Source organism: Seriola aureovittata, chromosome 16, assembly GCF_021018895.1.
Source record: "Seriola aureovittata isolate HTS-2021-v1 ecotype China chromosome 16, ASM2101889v1, whole genome shotgun sequence".
In the NCBI taxonomy this organism is placed as follows: Eukaryota; Metazoa; Chordata; class Actinopteri; order Carangiformes; family Carangidae; genus Seriola; species Seriola aureovittata.
Window position 1 is genome coordinate 1962868 of NC_079379.1, and position 16338 is coordinate 1979205.

General features: G+C 43.1%; 1 protein-coding gene across 1 annotated transcript; it reads right to left on the bottom strand.

Moving 5' to 3' along the window:
• Positions 1–1990: 1990 nt before the first annotated feature.
• c16h6orf136 (chromosome 16 C6orf136 homolog) lies at positions 1991–15844 on the bottom strand. Its single transcript, XM_056399379.1, has 7 exons — positions 15613–15844; positions 13785–14032; positions 12363–13034; positions 10061–10149; positions 9739–9939; positions 9490–9559; positions 1991–6559 (listed from the first exon to the last, which is right to left on the bottom strand). The coding sequence occupies exons 2-7, from the start codon at positions 13881–13883 to the stop codon at positions 6416–6418; spliced, it is 1275 nt and encodes a 424-aa protein (XP_056255354.1). The 5' UTR covers positions 13884–14032; positions 15613–15844; the 3' UTR covers positions 1991–6415.
• Positions 15845–16338: the final 494 nt, after the last annotated feature.

Consider the following 16338-nt stretch of genomic DNA (forward strand, 5'->3'; position numbering starts at 1 on the left):
AACAGTGAGTCAATCCCCATAGACTCCCATGTTAAAATGCCTGGTACAAAAACTGTTTTTTTCTCTAGAGCTAATTTCCTCTTTCATGACAACTGTTTATATAACTCGTTTGTTTACATTTTACTAAAGTTATGGAGAATTGAGGCCGTGGCCTCTTTAAGTCACAGGTGGGTGAGCGCATGCTTACCACAAACCAGTATGAACCGAAGTCTCGGCTCCACATCTTTGACCATTTTTGGATTAGCTGGGAGTTAGGGGTGGAAAAACAACAACAATGACATGAGGAAACATCAGTGCAAAACACAAACCTGTAATATTAGTGGAATAGAAAAAGAAAAAGAAGGGGTGAGCTGAGGGACAGGGATGGTTGAGGAGCTGTCACCACCATCTAACACTAAAACTTTATTTCCTCTGGCTCCTGCCATGCTGTTTCCAGCCGTGACATCCAGGTTTTATCTCATGTTTTGTTTTCTGGTTCAAGGCCTGTGCCACAGAGCAGGACTCTAGTTAGTGAGGTAAACCCTGGGTTTTCTACAGTGGTGGTTCTCCTCTTACCAGGGGACATCGGCATGGTAACTTGCACACTTAACCTGCTCTGGAGCACATGAAACTCATATAAAAGCTCCGCCCACTGACCAATCAGTTCTCTTGGAAAATGGCGTCACTGGCGGTAGACTATGGCATGGAGCTCAGTGGATCGCTCAGGCTGCTCAGAGACCATTTCTTATGAGCGACCCTCAATATTCCAGAGGGTTCCTCCTCAGCAGGAGTGGACCCTCCTGTCTTCTTCATTTCATTTTTTTCCTGTTGGTTGCAACAGTGTCAAATTTCACTGTGCTTTCGAACACCGACATCATCCTACAACAGAGACCAACACTAAAGCTGACTAACTGCTTTAATTATGTTTTTGTTTCCTTTTTATTTGACAGCCTGGGGCTGCAGCTGTCATACAGACATCTAAACAACACACGCATCTGATGGAATACACAGATGTAACTATAGATCTACTTGTGCTGATGATGAGCGGTGATACTATAAGTCATTAAGTTACACATTCACAGTCTGAGATTTTTTACTAGATGTCCTTCTTGTGTTTAACATCTTCATATTTTTCTATTATAATTTCCTCTTTGTCACTCCACTGCCACTAGACTTGTCCATGTTTCCATGTTTGTGATTGGCCATATGCTGCGAACTCCGCCCCTTTCATCTGAACACACTCTGGAAAACCTGGGTTGACTTGTTGAGCTGATAACCAGCATTGTGTGACTGCTTAGCCTGACTGCAGTTGTTAGGCTCAGTGAAGTCAGATAAATAGATATCCTGGATCTGTTGACCCTGCTTTGTAGTACAGGCTCCGCCTCCATGTCTGTTTTCCTCTGAGGTCACGTTTGGTCACATCCAGCTGACGCGGGTGGGAAGGTCATTGGTTTTGCAGGAACTGAGTAATGAACCAAAGCGTTGGAGATTCTGACCTAATGATGCGCCAGAGGAAAAGTTATTGGATGTCATTGGGGTTCATCCTCTGATGGTCAAAAATAATTGTACCAGATTTCATGGTGATCCATCCCATAGTTGTTGACATATGTCAGTCTGCATTCCTGGAGCTACACTGCTAGTGTGGCTGAAAAGCGTATTTACTTCTCCAGCCAGTTGATCCTGCTGGGAACAGGAATGTGCTCAGCTGCGTTTTTAGTTAGCTGTTGATTAGATTGTGAGACATCTTCAACACAAAGCTGACCATTTCTCCTGAGGGTGCCACAAAACAAAATATCTGCGGTATCCAAAAAAAAGGGAAGGGTGCACCCCCTGGGGAGCTGACAGTAAGGTCAGAAAGGTCTGAGGGGTTCATCCTCTGGAACTGTGAATATCCACAACAGATGTAATGTCAGCCTGGTCAGTACTTGTAATATCCTCCTCTGGGCCAAAGTGGACCCCCAACACACTGGCATCACCATCACCATCCAAAAATGACAAATGACATTAACACTGATCTTTATTCATCATGGGATTGTTTATTCACACAATCAGGATTCACACAGGAGTTATTGCAGAAGTACATACGGGAATTAAGCAACACAGAACCCGACGAGTCATGTTTCTAACACAGGCATGACTGATAAATACACACCAGAGCATGTCCGATCCCTGATGTACCACAGCTACTGTTACAGCATGCTTTATTGCTCGGTTTGGAGAAGCACTAAATATTTTCAAGCAGTGTGAAACTTTACAGCGAAGTCACAGCAAATGCTTGAGCCCCCACCTTGAGTATATACACCAACTCATTTAGGCACAACTTCACAACCAAGTCAAAGTTCAAGAGAAACTGTTCCTATACGGACATCTTTGCGTTTAGCAGTGATGACAAACATGGATGCATTTAGTACAGGTCAGAGCTTTTTTTTTTTTTTTTTTTTTTTAAAGGAACAGCTGGAGGCTTTCATCACACTTTAGTCTATAACCATGTATTCATGTGTTCATTCATGTTGCACAGAGCTAAGCAGCCAGTGTGGCACCTGACAAGTTTTTGCTGACATTAAAAAAAAGCATTAGTCGTCTCAGATGAGGAGCTGATGAATTTCCAGTGCAATGACCTGAATATAGACGTTTCTTTACTGTTGCCTTTCATTAATTTATGAAACAATTTTGTTGTGAGATTGGACAGTGACATTTGGCTCGTACTCCATTATGACCCTGCTAACATGTATATTGAGCTTTATGAACACCAACACGACCAAAAGTGTTTGCCCAATCTTTGAAGACTCACTTTTTATTTTTAAAGTTACAGTTGAATACACTGCTGTTACTGTACTTGGATTGATTTTAGGTTTTTTTTTTAAATCCCACAACCACTGTGTGATAGTTGTGTGTAGTGCTAGCACTCAAGCTGTTGTTGGTTGGATGTGTTTGTCACTCTGAAGCGTTCTGCTCAGCAGAGTTGTAAAGAGTGGTTATCTGAGTGACCGTAGTCTTTCGGTCAGCTCCAACCAGTCTGTCCATTCTCCTCTGACCTCTCACATCGACACAGAGCTGCTGCTCACTGGATGCTTTTGTTGTTGCTCCACTCCGAGTAAAAACTCTAGAGACTGAGTGTGAAAATCCAGGAGATCAGCAGTTTGAGAAACACTCAGACCAACAATCATGTCACTGTCAAAGTCACTGAGATCATGTTTCTCCTCATTAACTGCAGCTCCTCACCTGGATCTGCAGGAGGTTATACATTAAACTGCTGCCATGTGACTGGATAATTCTAATAATACGCAGGTGTACAGGTGTCCCTAGTAAAGTGCTCAGTGAGTGCATTGTACTTCTGAGCCGAACGTTTGTCAAAAACTACAGTAAGCAAGAAACTACTGAGCCTTTTTTCAGTCTATATATATATATATATTTTTTTAAAGATGATCATCCTTAGGAACCTATGGGTTTCACACAAACAAGGGCAACCCAAGTATTTTCAACTTTTTTTGATGATTTGATGATTTGCGAGGCTCTTATATGAACTTCACAGCTTCGCAACACTGACAGACACATCGACCATGAGAAGGCGAAAAAGGTTGGAGAGATTTCATAAGTGTGTAAGAAAATCCTGTAAGGGCAGGCAAGACGAACAGAAACGGGGATAACGTTGCACTTCCTCCCCTCAAAGACATTCATGGTACTGCACTGGCTTGTGACAGAAGTAGCTGTATGTAAGTTTTGCTACTGCTACAAAGCTAATGTTAGCATTAGCAGCTGTTTACTTACCAGTCTGGAAGAAATGTTGTGAGTTCAGCATCAAACTTCATTCCTTTCTATTCCTTTCAACAGCTGTCCCCAGAGGTGGATACAAACACCAATGTTAACTCGTCTCTATCACATCTTTTCTTCTACTGAAGTTAGCATGCTAACCAGCTAGCCCAGGCCCATCTGGTCACTTTCTGATAGCGACTCACTGTAGCCTCCAATCTGCCGTGAAGATGTAGCTGCTCAGAAGACAGTTGTAGCATTAAAATAGAGAATGTTAAGTGAACAGCAGCTGCTAGCAAAGACAACACGGTCAGTAACAATGTAATTCATTATCATTCACCACAGTATTCAGTATTCACCACAGCTAGTCCAGGCTGATGAGAGCCAATCAGGAGAGACTGTGGGTGTGACGTCACCGTTTCCAAAGGTCTCAGTTTCTGTCCGTGCAGATACAACACAAACTCAGAATTTTCAAAATAAAACACAACCCCAGAGTTTTCAAAATAAAATGGGGCCGACAGAGTTTCTGAAAGTCTCTGTTTTAGGAGATGGAAAACTCCGGAGTAAATGTAGGAAAAGAGACAAGTTTTAAAACTCAAACGTAGTAGTGTGGACGAAGCATGAGTGTGGCCACACTTCTGTCACTTTTCATGTGAACAAATGAGGGCAGCACCATGAATACCTTCCAGGAAAGATTCATTGCTTCAACATTACTAAGACATAGATCAGGGAGGCAGCGGGCTGCAGCCAGGACGAAGTGGAACAGGTAAAAATCTTAAGTCTGCAACCTTTTATTATTATTCAAAAATTGTTCTTTTTTTCTGTTGCGTTAGTGATTTAATAGCATATGATCTGTACAGTGTCAGTGTGTGTGTGTGTGTGACAAAGTCTGATTTGAACATCTATAATCTAAGTGTTATCAGTGTGTCTCCCTCTCTGAGCGTATTTAGTGAAATGTAGTGAACCAGAGGTTCCAGCAAAGACACAAGGCTGCCATCACGCACATCACCTGTGATTTACACAAATAGGCTTCACTTAACCAAAATAACCTCTTTGATCAGCAGGATCACGTCAACAACACTTCCCACCAGAAAATCTCCCCATCGAGTTAAAGTTCAAGTCATGATTGAGTGTTGAGAGGCCCAGATCACAGCGAGTCTTATTTTATTCAACTATACCATAAGTGTGCTTGGACCCGGACCCAGACCCAGACCCAGGCAGAACCCACAGCTAGGAACTGAAAATGAGCCGATTCTCAAAACATCGCATGACATAAAGAATACATCACAAAAGAGATATTGATGTTAATGATGAAGTCAGAAACCCCCCAGGTGTCCTGGGACCAAGCTCAGGTTGAAAATCACTCCTCCACATGAAGCCACTGTGATACTGAAAAATAGTTCATAAAAAGATGGATATCAATCTGATGTCTGCATGTCACGTACGTAGCTGGAGCCAGGACGCGGTTAGCCTAGCTTAGCGTAAAGACTAGCAGCAGGGGACAGACCTAGCCTGGATCTGTTCACAGTTCAAAACACAGCAAACATCTCTAAGAATGATTAGCATGTTGTAGCTCGTTAGTTTATTGTGCACACAAACACTAACCCGTTAACGTGAGCGCCAAGATGTCCTGCAGCCGCCACGCAGCCAGTGTGTTCCTGGCCTTATGCAAGATGTGCAAAAAGAAGCCGATAGAAGCCGCCATGTGTAATTGTTCATACACTATGTTGCTGTTGCACTGCGTTAGCAACACACATTACTTACATTTCTTGAGGTGTGTCTAAACTGCATTAATGTAACTGCTTTGTGTTCATTCTTAATGTAAACATTAATATTTCTAATAATGCACCAGGTTAAAGGAACAATTTACAGCATTCATATCCAAGCAGAACTGCTGTTGTTCATATTCATATCGAATCAAATCATATCAAATTGGGAAATCAGTGTTATCTATTTATCTTGAGCTGAAGTTTGAAGCTTTGTAGATTTATGTCCTGACTCTCTACAACCAGGGTAAAGTTAGCATAAGAGTAGACACCGTTATGACAATAGGACCCAGGTTGAAAAGTACGGTCATTTCCCTTGAACACACAGATATAGAATCGACATCCACCTTCTCATCTTATTTGCCAAAATGTTGAACTACTCCTTATAGAGGAGGAAGAGTGAAGTGACTTCACTGGCAGCTGCACATGGCTGCAGCACGTGAGATGTGTGATGCTACGGCAGAGGTTAGCGCTGCGCTACAAAGTTACTCATGTTCCCTCACGTGGAGTCTGATCACAGTGTTCTGATCTGCAGAGTTGATCAGTTTAATATTCAGCTTAAAAACAGAAAAACTGAGTTTCACATTCTATTTAGAAATGATTTTGTCTCATGTTCAGATTTTTTTCATTTGTGTGGGAAAGTTGGAAAAATTACACCTGACTGGCAGAGACGACAGCCCTGTGACACCGGGAGCCTGTGTTCAAGTTAACCAACAACAGCTAAAACTACATTTAGATAAAGGAAAAGCAGTGGAAGGTCTTGACTTTGTGTTTTAATTCAGAAGCAACTACACGAGACTTTAGAATTAAAAAAACGAACCTTCCATGTTAATGTTCCTATGTTGAAAATGAACAAAGCTTTTCAGAGTCACACTCTGTTGATTCCACCGGCCGTTATTCCTCTAATGGTCATCCTGGGGTCAGTTTCTGCTCTGTCGAAGCGAGGACAGGAGGAGGGGCAGCAGGTTGAGAGCAGGTCGATGCTCCTGCACCCCCAGAGCCACCAGAGCCCCCGCCAGGAGGGAGGTTACTCCGGGAAGGACAGGGGGCTGAGCGGGCATCACCTGTAACACAGAGACAGAGGACAGTCAAACAGGAAGCTGAGAGTCTGTAAACAAAACACTGAATCTTCGGGCGCAGAGTGCGCTGTGTATAACCATCATGTTAGCCTCTCCTGTGTAAGACAATATCAACTCACCCAGACTTTCTAATGTATAAACAGATTAATAAAATGATAACACACATGAATCCTCCAGGGCCCAGTGCACTATGTATAAAAGCCAAATAAGGGCTGCGCATTTAATCAAAATATACTGCACTGATGGCACATCCATACGTGCTGTGTCTCCCAGCACAGTCTCAAGAGCATGGAGGAGATACCAGGAGACCGGCCGTTACATGAGGAGAGCTGGACAGGGCCGAAGAAGGGCATCAACCCAGCAGCAGGACCGGTACCTGCTCCTTTGTGAGGAGGAACAGGAGGAGCACTGCCAGAGCCCTGCAGCATGACCTCCAGCAGGCTAATGGTGTGCAAGTTTCTGACCACTGTCAGAAACAGACTCCATGAGGGTGGCATGATGCCCCACATCCTCTAGTGGGACCTGTGCTCACAGCCCAGCACCCTGCAGTTCGACTGGCAGGTCTGCCACTAGCAGCCCATTCTCTTCCCAGATGAGAGTAAGTTCACACTGAGCACATGTGACAGGTGTGAAAGAGTCTGGAGACGCCGTGGTGAATTTTATGCTGCCTGCAACATCATCCAGCTTGACCGGCTGGTGGTGGGTCAGTGATGGTCTGGTAAGACATATCCTTGGAGGGTCACACAGACTGCCATCTCACAGCCAATGGTACCTGACTGCTGTTAGGTACTTGGATGACCTGACGCTGGTGCAGTGGCCCTGGGTTCCTCCTTGTGCAGGACAACGCCCGGCCTCATGTGTCCAGAGTGTGTAGGCAGTTCCTGGATGATGAAGGCATTGATGCCATTGACTGACCCACATGTTCCCCTGACTTAAATCCAGTTGAGCACCTATGGCACGCTCGCATCAGTGCATCCAACGCTGCCAAGTATTGCCACAGACTGTCCAGGAGCTCAGTGATGTCATGATCCAGGTCTGGGAGGAGATCCCCCAGGACACCACCCACACGTTGTCAGGAGTGTATACAGACACGTGGGGGCAATACACACTGCTGAGTCACATTATGAGATGCTGTGATGAAATTCTGTGATTTCAATTTGTTACTTTGATTTTTGTCATTTTGTTCTCTATACAATGAACATCTATAGAACATCAGTAAAGATTTTTAACTTGAATAATTCCCTCATCAAGATCCGATGTGTGATTTTATGTTTTTTTGAGCAGTGTATAATGGAAATCACAATATGGCCAAGTGCAATATCCAAATTGCAGGAGCTGCTATTTTTTTGTTGTTGTTAGCACCATAAGCATTGTGCTTCGTGCTACAGAGACGGCCCGACCTACACATTTTTTCGGTGAAAATGAAATGAAAAAAAATGACCATACCAACTGAAATTGCGATAGCTGCAAAAATAATAACAATAATAATTTAGCATATTTTGCCCTACGCCATGTGAGCCTCTCCCGTGTAGAAAAATATCAAACAGTTTATTAAAACAAGTAGCAAATCGTAGTCAGACTGTAATTTATAAACAGATTAACAAAACGAAAACACACATGAATCCTCCTCTGCCGGTGTCAGCTGTTTAATAGATACTGAATACATACAAGTTAAAATGAACAAGACTGGGTCTACACCTATAGTATATGTCTGGACCTCCTATGGTCAAATTGATTTTATAACTGTGACATCGTCTGACAAAGTCACCAAATGCATGAATTAAAGACAAAGACTGAGCTGTGATTTCAGCTGGATTTACTGTAACATGATCACTCACAGAGAAAGTTAGAAGAGACAGACTATCTTTATTATTTAGTCTCTCACACAGAGCACAGTCTGGATTCACAATAGTTTAGTCTTAATTTACTTCAACTCCAGAATGTAACAGACTTATTAGAGGCAGGTCATGTCTAACTCCCTCTGTTTGATATGTAAAGTTGGTCTTTGTCGTTAGTACGAAGCCTCGTTACAGATGACTTCTCTCTCTCCCTCCCTCTGCTCGGTGTTTAGTTATTCTTCTGCCTCCTTCAGTAATAATGATACATGTAATGAAAGTAGTTTATTTGCTGTAATGGAGGCGTGGCTCAGTGTATTGGAAGCGCTTCTCCTCTTCCCTGCAGTTCCTGAGCAGCTGGGAAACCAAAGCAGCTCAGAGGACTGCGGTCAGACTCCACTGACCAGTGGTTGAAATATCATCAGTCAGTGACATTCACAATTATAGGGCTGGCCCTGCTGTTGTGGTCCAGCCAAAAATACAGCTAATAGCTATATTAGCTCTTTTATCTATTTAATATACTGTATTAAATACATTTATTTCTATTAGTTCCGTTGAATTGTCACTTTTTCTTGTTTCTTCCATTACAGATGGCTGCTGGCAGATGCTGCTGAACTTTCTTAGGCATCTTACACTCATAAGGCTTTACTGCATAGGTCACATTCACCCATTCATACAGCACCGTGTTCCACACACACACACACACACACACACACACACACACACACACACACACACACACACACACACACACACACACACACACACACACAGGATTCAGTATCTGGCCTGTTGACACATGTGGACAAATGTCCTTCCCATGAACATCTTTGGATTATCTTCTGATAACATTTCAGCCAGCGACAGTGATGAAAGTCAGATGACTGATAACTTCAACATTCACTTCATCTTCATTCCATCAGTTTTAAAGGACAACAAGAGTAAAGCTTAACTCCTTTTCCATCCTGCTACTGGGGATTTCTCGTTCTCTCTTTCAGAAACACTCAAAAAAAAAGAAAAAAAATCCACTGCAGTCACTTGTTCATGTCAGCAGGTACTTCATGGGAGTAAGCTGCTTACCTTTTCAACTTTATGACAATGAATGAGTCCATCTTGCCCGATGTAAAAAGTAGAGAATGCATCATATGACCTACAACAGATGACATTTGGATAAGTAAGATTGTAAAGACTTAAACACCTGAAGTCAAACATTCTGTATGATGCATATTTTATTTAAGCAAAGGCTTTGAAAATAGTGAATTACAGGCAGACTAAACCTAGTAAGAGTTGGTAACAGCACCACCTTCAGTCTCTTGTTCTGTGCGTTACCTGTAAAGGTGAGTCTTGTCTTTGCGATAGAAGCGCAGCAGCAGAGAGTGGACGGGAAGGCCTCTGATCCTCCAGCGAGCCTTGATGGTCCCGTCCTCCATGTGCTTGGTGAGCTTCAGCACCTCCAGCCGAGCCTCGGCGTAGTAACAAAGACACAGCAGGCGCCACAGGGAGAGGGTGAGCTGGTACAGCACACGGCCTCTACACCAACACACACAGCGACAATCACAACCAGAGAAACCTGGATACAGTATGTAGTCAGAGGAGAGCAGTGTCTGTAATGATGCGTCACCATTAGCTCAAATTGAACAAACAGATTCACCTGGTCTTGGTATTCAAGAGGCCATTGATGAATTCCATATCGCTCGAGTACATGGTGTAATCGTGGTTCTTTATAAAGAAACTGGGAAGCTGGAAAACAAACAAATGAGTTCACTCAGTGTGTAGTAAGTACAACTACAGTCGAGAGCAATCTGGCACAAGAGCTCGACAATACATTCTATCTTTATGAAGCTGGCATTCAGCTGTTAAAGCAGACCAGCAGCAGCGTCACAGCGAGAGCGCCACTCATGCCTACGTTTCACAGCACATGTGTTATAGATGTAGTAGATGTTTTATAGTCAATTTGAAACACTGGAAGGATGAAATATATAAAAGAGCTGAATCAAAAACCGGCTTCCGTTCCAGAAATAAGAAACCGTCTTCAACATCCCACTGACATTTGTAGCTACAGTAAAAAATGAAGATCCAGCCTTGGAACAGAGCCAGTCTAATATTCTCGTTATATCACTGTCATTTTGGTTCATGCATCTGCTCAACACTCAAAAGAGCTGGGTAAACTGGATGTTGGATCAGAGGGTGTAGTGATATATTCTCAGGGGTCATAGCGCTGAGACAGCTCAGCCAATCACAGAGGAGCATGACGGCAACAGCTCAGCAAGAAAAAAGGAAAAAATACTTCACAACACTTTAGTTAAAAAGTTGGTCAGGAGCCAATGATGCACAGAATTAATGACCCTTATTAACCCAACACAGTGAAATTTCACATGGTTCATTAATATTCACAACGAAACATAACCACTGCAACTTTGGCATTAGTCTGTTACTGTTGGATATTTGCTACAACTATTTATTTTGTTCTCACCGATTCTTGAAATCGGCAGATTTCAGTGCAGTGACTTCGCTCCTAACAAGTGGCTTTATTATAAGACCTAATTTCAACCAAAATCCCAACAACGTGCTTTGTGCTGCCTCATCAACAAGCTTCCTACCTGTCCCTGGTCGGGTTAAAATATATACTTACATTCATTCATTGTAAAAATGAAAATAAAAAAGGTACAAGCGTAATTTGATCAAACTCCAACTGGCCAACATGATTTTTCCATTTTAATTGTGAATGTCTATAACACACAACCTTTCCCTCTCAATTTATCATCATTCCAGAACTGAGAATGCAGCTGTCAGCAACAGGGAGCCACTCTGGATACATGAATGGGGGTCGGTTCTGGTACTGTATTTTGTGGGTGCACGTTTGCAAAATGGGACCCATGTAGGACACTGATCACGGTAAGGTCTAACTATCCACAATTCAGTAATCTTACAGGAGGAGCTGGTTTGTTCCATTTGAACCCGGACGTCTGAATTTACGAGTTCCCTGTTGGAAATTTCAGCTGGAACGCTGCACTGAAGTTGGATTTCTGACTCGTGCGATCAGAAACCTCAAACCTCAAAATCCAATGGCTGCTCTGCACATTAACGAGAGTGAACGCTGTAGAAATTTACTGTTTATTAGCACTTCTGTCGTATTTGTGTCTTATTAAATCAGCACTGTCCAACTTCTATCGGTGAACATGTTGCTGCGGTGTTTGAATGCGCAAAATACCATTAATACGTTGTTGCATGCATTTTATCCTTATAGACATTTGAATTAAATTGTGTCATAATCAATGTATGAATTCTTCAGATATGGCCAAAGACATGTTTTGTGAGGTCACAGTGACCTTGACCTTTGACAACCAAAATCTTATTAGTTCATCCTTGAGTCCATGCCAAATTTGAATAAGCTCCCTGAAGGTGTTACTGAGGTATCGCCATCACCAGAATGGGACGGAGGCATAAACACACGTGTTACTTAAACGTTTCATGTTACTGGATGTTTGGGTTTAGAAGTCCTCACTTCCCCACCTCACCACTTCAGACCAGCAGTGACAGCCAGTGACGCTGCAACTTTAATTCACGCACAGTGAGTCTGCATAGAAAGAGCTGCAGCTGTGTTTTTACACCGGTCCATCTCACACACGTCTGAAAGAACACACACGCTTCTGTTGTAATCAATACAGCTATCACCAGAGGCCACGGAACACCTCGCTCACTCGTGCTATTTGCTCGTAATAAAGTCCTAAAGCGTGTTTTTACACTTCACATCTATTTACTTATGTTTTACATGCGACACTGCAGTGATCGTATGTTGGTGCTGAGCACTGCCAAAACACTGATGACCTACAACTCCATACTGTGCCTGAACGCACCCTGTGTGAGAGACAGAGCACTGACGCTGATGCTGCTGCTGCTAACACTATGCCTCCTGTGTAGATCATGTTATCAGACACAGTGTGTATTCTTACCTCTATCCTCAGTCTTTCATACATCGTGGCCAGTTTCTCCTCTCCTTCACTGTCTCCTTCAGTGTGCCCCCCCCCTGTAAGGCTACACAGAGTGGTAGGATGCAGAAGAGGCAGCTCCACAGGCTTGTTGTCAAGTCCAATATCCTGGTTCGATTTCAGCCCACTGCCAGGTACCGGCTCTGTGCCCGGGCAATGAAAACAATAAAACTGAGAGCCGTACATGAACGGTGCAGGACACTTCTCCGCTTCAAACAGGCTTCTGAAACAGCCATGTTCTCTCTCTACAGCATCAACACCGTTTCTCCTGAAGCTGTCCATGCTGATGTCATCCTCCCTGCTGCCATCCACCGTGGTTAGGGAAAAGGAGAACTCAGAGGACTTGTGAGCCCCCAGAGCGAGGAGCTCTCCTAGTTTATTGTGACCAAACAGAGGGATCTCCAGCAGGGTGTGGAGGCCGTCCGACTCGCCCGGTCGCACAAGCACACACACACTGAGAGCCTCCTCCCAGTCCTCTTCGTAGTAACCCCCTCTCTGAGGCTGGCTGGCATTGTGGAACGGGTGGGACAGCACCGGCTGCTTATTGTTCTGATATCTCAGGCTGTTGGGCGGCGCCAGGGCCCATGATGCACTGGTCAGGGGCCGTGTCTGACGGATCCACAACCAGTCGAAGGCCTGAAAGGGCAATAAGGGCTTGTATGTTAAAAATCATTTCACCATACAAACAACATTTGCTCAGATACTGTGTTGATGCTGACATTTCATTACAATGGCAGTGTGTGCATCCTGTACAGAGACAGGTCCAGGACATGGTTAGGCTAGCTTAGCACAAAGACTGGAAGAAAGGGGAAACTGCTAGCCTTTAAATTAAAATACAAACAACTATAAAGCTGTGTGAATTATACTGTAAATTGTATCTAATCCAGGGCTCCAGACTAACTTTTCCACTGGTAGCACTAGTGCTACTAACTGTCTCAGCTGGTATTAATTATCATGGTATGGTATTAATCAATAACCTTGCATGTTGATTAATAGTTGAGCAATTATTCTCATCTAACTGCTGAAAAGAAGAAGGGAGGGGATCAGAGCTTTTGGTGATGCATTGGTCCCTGCAGGTTTTGAGTTTCTTACTGTCGTTGTACAACTTTAACCTTTTCGACCTGAACTGTGTTGACCCACAACCACAGCCATAGCGCTTTAAAGTGGTCCTTTTTCTTCTTTACTGGCTCAGTCGGTCTCCCTCTGCCTGCACTCTCATCATCCGTGGTTTTGCAAATGTGCACTGATGATGAAAGTGCAGGTAGAGAAAGACCGACTGAACCAGTGAAGAAGAAATAAAAAGTATGCCAGAGGGTCACGCGCACAAATATTGTCAAACCTTCACCAATTCAAATGTGAAATGAAAGAGGGGATCAAGCAGATTACCTGGCTGAGAGTCCAGCTCTGTTTTGTGATGGGTTGCCTTCTGCCATGGCTGCGGACACAACCCACCCAGAAGGCGATGCCCCCTCTGCTCACAGCCATTCACCACAGGGGCCGAGGCAACCCCAGTCACAAGCTAGGCATCACCCGCAACACACAGGACGCCGCAAAGACACACACACCGTGTTCTTAGGACCTTATGACTGTGGACGACTCCCAACTACAGCAGCAGGTTTTCCACCTCCACAAACCTAAGACCACAGAGAGGAGAGGGCAGAGCTAGTGACAGTGAGACCCCCAGAGTTTCCACCAGGACACTGGCCATTTATGCCGCTTTACTTTGACTTACATGAAAGTAAACTGAATACCTTTTGGAATTTGAAAAGTTGGTCAGTCAAAACATGCATTCTGAACATATCACTTTAGGGTCTGAGTAATTGTATTTTAATAGATAATGAAAATAATCCATAGTTACAGCCCTAATTGGGACAGAAGATAAAATGATGATGACACTATGATAACTTTTCAAAGCTGTAAATTTTTGTCACATACTGTAATTAATTGCTGCACAGTGTTTGTAAACTCATCGCTCTTGAACTTTCCTGGATTGTATTTCATTGTCTCACCAGTAGTTGACGCAACAATCAATGCAGCTCTTTGTGTTTTTTTTTTATTTTATTTTTTTTTATTGCAAGACCTGGTTTGCTGTGGGCTGTGAAACCAAGAGAAACAAGAGCTGACAGATCCAAAAAAGCTGTGTGGAGCTGAGGGGATCTGCAGAGTGGGTGATAATTCTCTGTGGTTGGTCACTATGAGCAACATCTTTCATACTATAAATAGTCATTTGATCCATTGTTGATGTACAATAATTATGTGCAGCTTTAAAGACAGGAACAATATCATTTTGGCAGATACTTAATGTTGAAGTATCAGTATAGGAAATAAAAAGGTCAAGCAAATTCTAGTTGAAAGCACTGATGGGGTTTTCTCCGACTTGGGTCCACTGAGGTTTTCTGAGCCAATGCCAGGAGCACATGACCTGCAGCAGACCACAAGTTTATAATCAGAGACTGCATGGTGACAGAGGCTGACTTTACCAGACATGAACATACTACAAAGTAAATGTTTCACCAGACTGCAATCTTACAACTTGTGCACAAGTGAAAAGGAGCTGTATCTTCATTATAAACCTACTTAGTGAAGAAAATTGCTTGAAGACCTCACGCAACCATCATTTGTGAGCTGTGGTTTCTGACATTTTAAATACAATTATAAACGGTTCACTTAATATAAACTTTATAGTGATCAATAAAGAGTAGCGTTAGTCGCAGCCCTAATACAACGTCCTACAAATACATCAGATGTCATTACTAAATATCCTCAGCTAATGAGCTAGTGCTGGTCATTTGTAGGCATGGCAACACTTTCGGGTTATTTCAGTAAGAATCAAGAATCCCCATTTGGCGACAGAACAGAGACAACACTTTACTGTTGTAGTTTTAAATAAACTGCTCTAACAAGGAGAGATTAGCGCCACTATTTCTCACTATAGCCTCATCCTTTATGTAATGTCATTCAATTAGAGTTGCATTTTAAGTCGCTATTGATCACTATTCAGTTACATTTTAGAAGAGGCCGTTTTCTCCACAAATAGCCAGGACACAGGGTCGACATATCGTCCCTTAAACGTTGACACTACCTTCCATGCTGTTAAGCTAGCGCTGGCTGCCCACCGTGACAGCCAATGATAGCTACTAGCTTGCTAGGCTAACTCTCTACCAGCTATAGTGAGCTAGCCACCGGCTTGGCAAATGTCCACCTGTAAGGTTACCTTTTACAGACGAAAACCCGCTGAAGTCCTGCTAGATGCAATGCTCCTCCAGGAGACGTTTTGTACGGCAATGACGGGTAGGTTAAGGCTAGTAACAAGCTAGTTAGCATTACTTAGCTAACTCACACAAATGTCATTCCAGCCCTGTATGTCCTTGCCGGGCCAAACACAACTCACGCAGCCAATGGTAATGCAGCCAATGATAATGCTGCTTTCACTGCTGTTGGAAACAGGGCTACTGCCCCGACGACCACGAACTTCTTCTTTTTGTAATGGTGGGTGGCAACCAACGTTAAGGCGTATTACCGCCACCTACTGGAGTGTGGATCGGAGTTACTGTAAAATGAAAAAATAAATTATATTTATTAATCCAGTTTATCTCTCTCTCTCTCTCATTATTTAGTTATTATATAACTTACCTGTTTACATTTTTATTAACTCTTAAAGTTATGCATAATGAGGGAATGGCCTCTTTGAGTGACAGGTGGGTGAGCTAGAGACCAAAACTGTTTTGGTAACACATGTTTATTTATTACCAGGTGAGCCACCACTGGAAACACTAATTACTATTTGCAGCTCATGTGTTGTTAAGTTGATGAAGATGTTTTCTGAATTTGTTTGCATGTATGTGCATCTGTTTCCGAAACTGCAGTGCATTGAGCTCTCAGGGCCACCATACTTTTTTCTTAGTGAGGTTCCTATTCCTATTGTAAATGAAAAGGAAAT